Source organism: Argopecten irradians, chromosome 11 (genome assembly GCF_041381155.1).
Source record: "Argopecten irradians isolate NY chromosome 11, Ai_NY, whole genome shotgun sequence".
In the NCBI taxonomy this organism is placed as follows: Eukaryota; Metazoa; Mollusca; class Bivalvia; order Pectinida; family Pectinidae; genus Argopecten; species Argopecten irradians.
Genome location: NC_091144.1, coordinates 37,497,420 through 37,506,971, shown reverse-complemented (window position 1 = coordinate 37,506,971; position 9,552 = coordinate 37,497,420). Strand labels below are relative to the sequence as shown.

General features: G+C 33.6%; 1 protein-coding gene across 1 annotated transcript; it reads left to right on the top strand.

The window, feature by feature from the left end:
- The first annotated feature begins 2,831 nt into the window (after positions 1-2,831).
- Positions 2,832-5,855, top strand: LOC138334218 (uncharacterized). Its single transcript, XM_069282823.1, has one exon. The coding sequence runs from the start codon at positions 3,018-3,020 to the stop codon at positions 5,076-5,078; it is 2,061 nt and encodes a 686-aa protein (XP_069138924.1). The 5' UTR covers positions 2,832-3,017; the 3' UTR covers positions 5,079-5,855.
- Positions 5,856-9,552: the final 3,697 nt, after the last annotated feature.

Sequence of the window (9,552 nt, the reverse complement as noted above, 5' to 3'; positions counted from 1 at the left end):
ACTAAGTCATGCAATGTGAAACAATGTATATCAAAACTACATCTGTATAATGTGAAACAATATCTAAAAAAAAACTATATCTGTACAATGTGATACAATGTATATCACAAATACATCTGTACAATGTGAAACAATGTACATTTGTATATCAAAACTACATATATGCAATGTGATGCAATGTATGTCAAAACTACATCTGAACAATGTGATACAATATATATCAAAACTATATCTGTACAATGTGATACAATGTATATCAAAACTATATCTGTACAATGTGATACAATGTATATCAAAACTATATCTGTACAATGTGATACAATGTATATCAAAACTATATCTGTACAATGTGATACAATGTATATCAAAACTATATCTGTACAATGTGATACAATGTATATCAAAACTATATCTGTACAATGTGATACAATGTATATCAAAACTACATCTGTACAATGTGATACAATGTATATCAAAACTATATCTGTACAATGTGATACAATGTATATCAAAACTACATATATGCAATGTGAAACAATGTATATCAAAAACTATAATCTGTACAATGTGAAACAATGTATATCAAAACTATATCTGTATACAATGTGAAACAATGTATATCAAAAACTATATCTGTACAATGTGAAACAATGTATATCAAAACTATATCAATGTGAACATGTTAAAATATATCTGTACAATGTGAAACAATGTATATCAAAAAACTATATATCTGTACAATGTGATACAATGTATATCAAAACTATATCTGTACAATGTGAAACAATGGATATCAAAAAAATTACATAATGATAAATGTAAACAATGTATATCAAATCTATATCTGTACAATGTGAAACAATGTATATCAAAACTATATCTGTACAATGTGATACAATGTATATCAAAACTATATCTGTACAATGTGAAACAATGTATATCAAAACTATATCTTTACAATGTGAAAAAAATGGCTATCAAAACTATATCTGTACAATGTGATACAATGTATGTCAAAACTACATCTGAACAATGTATACAATGTATATTAAAACTACATCTGCACAATGTGAAACAAGGTATGTCAAAACTACATGTGTACAATTTGATACAATGTATATAAAAACTTCATATGTACAACATTAAACAATATATATAAACATTACATCTGTACAATGTGAAACAATGAATATCAAAAATAGATATATACAATGCGATACAATGTATGTCAAAACTACAAATATACAATGTGAAAAATGTATATCAAAACTACAAATGTACATTTTGATACAATGTATATCAAAACTACATATGTACAACGTGAAACAATGTATATTAAAACTACATATGTACAATGTGATACAATGTTTATCAAAACTACATATGTACGATGTGATACAATGTTTATCAAAACTACATCTGTACAATGTGAAACAATGTAAATCAAAACTACATATGTATGCGAAACACTTACGAAACTATTACTGTTAATAATGAAATAACCTCTACGTTGAGATAAGCACAGTGTATATCGAAACTGCTTACAAAATAAAACTTACTAGCTAACTTTGTACAGGCATCCATACATTTCGCCATTTTGTTGATTTACCTTTTTAACAGTAGTTTTAATCATAATTATCCGAAATACAAAAACCAGTATAAATGCAGATTAAAAAAAATATATGTAAAAGTTTTACTATTTATGTTCAATTAATGTTGTAGACCGGAAATTGATTAGGGAGTGGTTCGTATTCGTGTCTGATATACGACTTATATCTTTAGATACAAACATTACATTCTTGTGTACATTTTTTGTGAACTTGTCGTTTATCAGAAAACCACATGTAGATAGAAACCACAAACAAAGTGTTGGGACACGCGTTAGACTCGCCTGACTGATGATCTGTCGATAGGGCACTTGCACAATGTGATCAGTGAGGCGAAGATTTGTTGCGGCGTTGTCCCGATCATACATCACATGAACTCTCCAGAGCATCCCCGTAGTAAATTCTGCCCAGTATTTTTTTATATTGTTACAAAACCTAGACTTGTCTACTTTATATTAAGATGCTGGCTCCAGAACTATTCACCATATACGTTTGGTAAATCACAATTTGATTACCCATTGTTATCTGGCGATAAAGGAGAAATAAAAAGTAACGATTCAAATAAAAGTGCATGGTTTGTCATATCTTTTTTTTTTATTAAACGTTGACAAAAACATGGGAATAGATGTGAAGAGGTTTGTAGAAAATATAAGCTACTTAGTTACATATTTGATCCCAAATTCAATATCAAACTAGGTACCTGCTAGTTACTTTAATTACATGTAACTGAATATTTTTTTTATTTTGTTCGATGCATATTTCGATGTAGTTTGTTATATGACAAGTAATACATATATATTCTATGAATATACTTTCTGTTTGAATCTCACAAATTTAACATTTTAATAGATTTAAAAAATAACCTATATATTAAAATGTTGAGACATTACTGACATTTATTTAGCATCATTGAATGTTTCATAATTTGATTATTTTTAAAGAAAATTCAAAGTCGTTTACACGCGCTTTAATAGTACAAATTGCCAAGTGTATGACCTCGTAATGTGATGCAACAGTTTAACCGGGTCATGCGTAAAATTCCATGTACACATTTTTCACGCCTTCGTCAAACTGTCTCCATTTTGCAGACACTTTTGTTTGATAGATGGCCTCTGTCCCTGTCCCGGTGAAGGTCAAAGGGCAAGCTTACAAAAATTCTCCAAATTTTTACAATTGCCTCTTATAGTTATGCATTTTTCTTTTTTTTCTTCAGAAAAACACCTTGTTGAGACAGAAAGCGTTGATAAACGACCAAACAAGGCACAGGAATATGTCTTCGTCACCAAAACGTTTCGAATCATCAACCGATCAACTGGATTCATCAAGCATGGAGGCTGCTTTAATGGTACTTTGGACTCAGTGTGAAATCTTGCACAATTCGAAAAGAATGAAGAAGCACATCCTACAAATATGCTCATAAAGAAAATCAAGGTTTTTAAAATGAACAGAAACATACGTGTGTATTTGTACTTTTCAATATGGATATTTATGGCTTTTGGCGCGATAGTACTCAACATAATCAATGTTGACTGGCAGAAGACAGAGTACGTGAATGGGATTATAATTGTCGTTGTTCTAGGCGTCCTACAGGGATCGGTTTTCGAGTTTCCCGTACAGACGATCGCAACTCTGATTGTCGGAGGCGAGACCCGTCATAACAAAAAAGCGCGCTGTGATCGTTTTACTATTGTTCTAAATTATAATTTACTCGCCTTGGGCCGGGACGACATTGATGAGTGTTTGGATACTATGTATGAGGCTTACATTGGAAATCTAAGCCCAAATGTTTCCGCTGTGCTTGTCAGTGCCACCGGTGCCGAGGAACTGAAAGAATACGAAACTGAGGTTGTGAATAAATTCCGGAGTATTATATATGATCAGTTATATAACGAAGGCATAGCTTTTGCTAAGAGTGATCGTGAATCTATAGATCCGTTACATTACGACAATGTATGGCAGATCTACGAAGATATCGATAAGGCGCTGTTTATCAGAGAATACCTTCACCAAATCTGTGACCGATATGCTAAAGAGTTCATGGTCATTCACAGGGTGAGTCGCGTGCTCCGGAAGTGCGGCCAATACCAGGACCTTATGCTATTGTCGGAAGGCGATGACGTAGCATACACATACTGTGACGTGGAATATTACCAAAAAAGCGCACGTCGCTATGGTGAACCACTCTTCCACCAATCGGAGGATGTCAGCAATATTTTCGGAAGGAAATTTGATTATACATTAGTATTGGATGGTGATACAGGAGTTCCGAGAGGAATGGTTTTCGAACTTCTCGAAATCGCTGCGGCTAATCCTGAACGGGGAATAATCCAACCATCCATTAAACTTCATTGCTCACGAACAGACACCATTTTTATGCATTTAGAATCTATGAGACAAGCTATTTATAGCCCTATGACAAATGCGGTGATGGCTCTGCTGGGACAATCTGCTTATTTCGGAAAGGCGATGATAAAAAATCGTATTTATATTGATAAGGTAATTGGCACGCGCACGAACTTGATCGAGCGCGTGCCCGTGGACGTCCTTAGTCATGATACATTTGAGGCAGCCATATTACAACCGATGTACGCCGGTTCTACTCACTTACTCGAGGCGCCGTCCTACAACTTTGTTACTTGGAATATTCGAGAAAGACGATGGAATCGAGGAGAAATTTTACTGGCTATGTATTTCTGGAAAAATGGCATCGGAAAACCAATGCGTTGGATACAGAAGAAATTTCAAAAGGAAAAATTCAACAAGACGAAACTTCGGACAGAGTCGAAGTTAGATTTTGTGAGTTCATATGTGGCGTACTCGGCGCTGCGACAAATGTTGATGAAACCACTGTTGTTATTTTACGTCATAATCCACATAAGTGTCCATCTACGTTATAGGTATGCTTCCATCATTATCATCATGTTCCTTGTCCTCGTGTTTCCAAAGTTCGCCACGTGTACCAAGCACAATTACAAATACGTCATCCTGGAGACCATCGCCTCCATCATCCAGTTCACACCAGAAGCAATCATTGGGTGCGTGCGCATAGTGAAAGCCGTCCAGGCGAATTTATTTGCTAATGTTAAGTGGATTCCACAAAGAGCGGTTGAGGAGGAATTCAGAGAATCTAATCCATTTTGGTTCAGTTTCAAACATCTGTGGGGGTATTCTGCATTTGCTCTAATCTGTGGAGTACTAGTGATATTATTTCTACAAAGAGCCATGTTGATTCTTGTTATGCTTATTACGCTCTTTATGCTGCCATTGTATACCGGGGTGACGTCACTTCCGGTTGCAGCTTCCAACGAAAAGACTGTTGCTCACAAACCCAATAAAAGTGCACACGTAGCATATAGTGTAGCTGCAACCCAGGGTGTGTATAAGTCACTAGGCACACTGCGAGCTTCCGGTACATATACCGGAAGTACTAACGGTGCATTCAATGGAAATCCCGACATGCCCCCGGTATGACGCACGTGGTAGCTATCGCAGTACAGTCCCTTAAAGCAGAACAAATATTAGTCTGTGGTACTGGAGTCTTTATGTGTCTCGAACTAAGGTATTGTGACCGGAGCTATCAAGGAAAGTTGGAGATAATATATCCTAATATTTACCCGATGATCGGACAAAAGAAATTTCGGAATTTTTAAATCAAGCTTACTGAAAACCAACTTTTTTTTACGGTGACGCAATTTCGCGACTTTTTTTCGCGGCGATTTAACTTCGCAATCCAGACTCGCATATTGTATAGTTGTAGAATTTTGTGGGTGTAAAATTTCGCGATTCACTGTTTGTAGCATTTTCGCGGGGTTTTATTTTCACGAATTATCATTGTAGCATTTGAAAGTGTCATTTAGACGACATACTATAATACGTGAAGCCGTAATTTTGATAAATTTCGTGAGGTATCAAATTTCACGAATTGGGATAGATTCGCGAATATTAGAAAAATAGGTATCCTTTAAATTACCTGTATTTGAAACATTTTGGCGGCAGTATCATTTCGCGATTTTAACGCCAACGAATCCCGCGAAAATTAGTCGCACGCGATAACAAGTTGGTTTACAGTATTTAAGTGTTTGTCTACCTCGATTTGTCGTTTTGTATTATACAAATATATATTTATAGAGATCTCGTACATTTTATACCATAAAAATATCCCGTACATCTGTTAGTTTCTGTTCTCTTTCATGCAAATTAAACACGTGTGTATATTGGTCGTTAATTTGAATACACAAACAGCATTAAAATAACCACACAATTTACACATCGCATGTTTTTATCACAACTTGTACTTTTTAAAAATTATCTTCAAACACTGTCTAATGCAGCTGAATGCACTAGACGTTTCAGCAAACCGATGATATAATGGCAGGCGTTTTTTTCGTAAAATGACACTTATGGTAATGGCAACCAGAAGTATACAAAAATAAAAAGTCATTTGTAAAAGTGTGACCGACACCTTTCTAATTCAGTTTTCTCTGTGTATATGATGTAACAGACTGCAGGGCTCCGACACAAATGGGATACTTATATTATAAAATAATCCTAACACACCATCGGACTACTGAGGAGTGGATTTGTACCGAATCCCTGCATAAAGCGGATTGCAGGTTAAATCTAGCTTAAGATGTCATTTGGACCATGTAATCATTTATCTTTCTAAATGCACGGAATTTTTCGATTATCATCTAAAACGTTTTCCTTATTTCTAGGGCGTTTTTCTTCTTAATGATTAATTTGCTGCCTACCTTGCACTGTTCAGTTCATATAAATTACATGTAAAATTCCCTATTCTAATTAAAATTATAAACGTGACTTATGTTTTTTATCTTTGATTGACCCATCTATTTATAACTACAATTTTTTGTATTTATAACTTTGACCTAGTTTTGTGTCCGCTTACACCTTATCGACAACACCATAAACAAGATGTCCTAAATTTCATTTCCAAATTGTTATATCACAAGTGATGAAAGTTTTGATATAAACGTCTCCTATTCACCTATTACAACTTAGTATTTTAAATACTCTGGTTTAATTTGTTGTATATGTTATCGTTGAAATGAAATAGCCTATTGTAATGCTATCTGGCTGACATACACTTATTTAAAGAAAAGATCAAACTGTTACAAGGCCATATCTAAGTGTCCCAAATACTCACATTAACTTTATATGTACCATAACTGAGTGAAATATTAATGTTATCTTTTCTTCTGTAATCTATTAAAAACATGAATTAAGCCGCAAAAATCATATAAATGCACATATTATTATGTATGATTCCTTATGAACATTAGTGACTACTTGTCTTTATGCTTCATGTACAAAATTGTATTTTAAAATGAAACACCATCTGTAGTCAATTATTAATAACACTGTAAAAATGTGAAATGATATTGTAAACAACAACTTAGCTTCATGATCTGACCGTATGTACTCATTTCACTACACTGCAGACGTAAATATGATAATTTTTGCAGTACTGCTTCAAGTCATTTTGAGCTCCTTTTAAACCCTATGCATGCAAAGTATTGTAATTATCAAAATGTTGGTAACTTTTTGTTTTGAACTATATATGTTAAAATATGATACATGTAACTGTAACCACACACAATATAACATAAAGCTACTAGCAGATACTTGGATAGTACTATGTAAATCTAAGTGGTTGATAGGGTATGTTATCCCATCCATATTATACTGCATATAATGAGCGAACCAGCAATCACTCCCAGAATGCTGAGAGCTGTATGGGTCTAGAAACAGCCATTTTTGTGTGACTTGCATATAGACATTGAGGTAGAAGCGCTCACATCATGTTCAAGATAGCAAGTTGCACTGTCATATTAAAGTTGACAAGAAGAAAGTTGTTAAGAAGAGATGAAAAATATTAAATATTTAGTTCCTTCATGAAATCCATCACCCAAACCTTTTACGGACAATTCTTACGGCCTATCCGCAAAAGGCAATACGTTGCACTGTCAGAGAAACGTTGACAAGAAGAAAGTTATTAAGAAAAGATAAAAAATATTTAGTTCCTAGATTCAATTTATCATCCAAACCTTTCAGGGACAATTCTTACGGCCTACACACAAAAGGTAATACGTTGCATTGTCAGAGAAACGTTGACAAAAGAAAAGATGAAAAATATTTAGTTCCTACATTCAATCCATCACCCAAACCTTTTATGGACAATTCTTACGGCCTACACACACAAAAGGTAATACGTTGCACTGTCAGAGAAAAGTTGACAAAAGAAAAGATGAAAAATATTTAGTTCCTACATTCAATCCATCAGGGACAATTTTTACGACCTACTCGCAAAATTTAATACGATTGAATTGCAAAATACAAGAGTTTGATTCACAGAGGTTTGACTGTATTTGTTATACTAGTGACGGTTTTCTTCAAGAAAACTTGCATCAACTTGTGCAAAAATGGACGGTGTCATTTAATATGTAATTTATGCAGTTAATATGCACAGTAATAATGAGATTACAAATTATAATAAAGTGCGATCCATGAGGAGCATTACAAATAATGTACTCTTCATTTATAACGCAAACGAAGTTCTTAGATGTTCGTCAAATAATGTACACCGCAACATAATTGAAGGAGTGTGTCAGGTCCAGACACTATCAGAATATGCCGTCATAAATTAATATTCATACAAATTCAAAAAGCAAAAATGCAATAAATCGTCCACGTTATAATTGTTCTTTTATACTCGACCTTCTTCGGTGTCAAACTTGCGTGTTGTAAATTAATTAAACATGACATAATTATATGCAAATTGTATATGTGAATCGAATTTGAATCATGGACAGGTGCACGCGGTTTAATACATGTACACGTGATTGGGGAAAAACTTTAGGAATACCTCTGACCTTTTCATTTGTAATGTCCGAGTCATAAGTATGACACTTGGATATTAATTTTGGGAACATAACCTGTGTTTTCTAGAATGTATGAGAAATGAGTTGTTAAGGATCTGCTCTGATGAGGATTCAATCTCGTTGAAGTCTCGTTTCAACAATACTCAAAGGATTTTGAAAATATGCCAAAAGGTTAGACTTATATTGCTTGTAGATTTTTTATAAAAGAATTTTAAGAAAACACCAATTTGAAAAGGTGTATATCTTACACTTTATCGATTTAATTTAATACGTTGACATTGTAATATTATTTAAGATTGACTTTGCCTATTATGAGAATATTCATACTTATCAGACAACCAATTTGAAAAACCGTTTGTTTGTCGTTTGTTTGACCAAAACAGTAAAATTCAGGTAAAATCACAATTTACGTCAGATAGGTATCTTTGATTTACAATAGTTCAAAATCAAGCACACCACCATATTATCTTTATGTCATATTCAACTTTGGTATCAACTTCCACTTCCTAAAATCTGTTTTAGAAAAAGTTAGTCATCAGAAATAAACGTCTTTTCGCCAGAGCAGATTCTTAATCGGTGTAGACAAAGTAGAATTTAAGTGCATACATTAATTTGTCATCTGACAAACCGGTCATGTTAATTACTCCAAATACACCTTCGTTAATTATGGCCAATGTCACCAAATAAAACCACAAAATGCGAATCCTGCGATATACATGTACCAGTTAATCAGATTATAAAACATGTACGTCTTGCCGTTATGAATCGCATATAAATTACAATTAAATAACGGAACTGGTTGTCAATATATATACTGTATATGCGGTAACTAAAATTATATCTATATGATGCATTTATGATATGATTTTAAATTGATTCTGTGCATAAATCCACGCTTCAATTTTCTCCAAAAATCAGCATTCATTTTATAAATATTATTTCTTAAAAGTATTATGAAACATTTTTCATGTTTCTTTTGGTAACTACACATTGGGACCGTCAACTTACAAAACAACTAAACATTATATTTAGTACTAGTGTTGTAA

Bases quoted from the DNA above. Each gene is read 5' to 3' on its own strand.
- LOC138334218 (XM_069282823.1), top strand. From the start codon at position 3,018: ATGCTCATAAAGAAAATCAAGGTTTTTAAAATGAACAGAAACATACGT.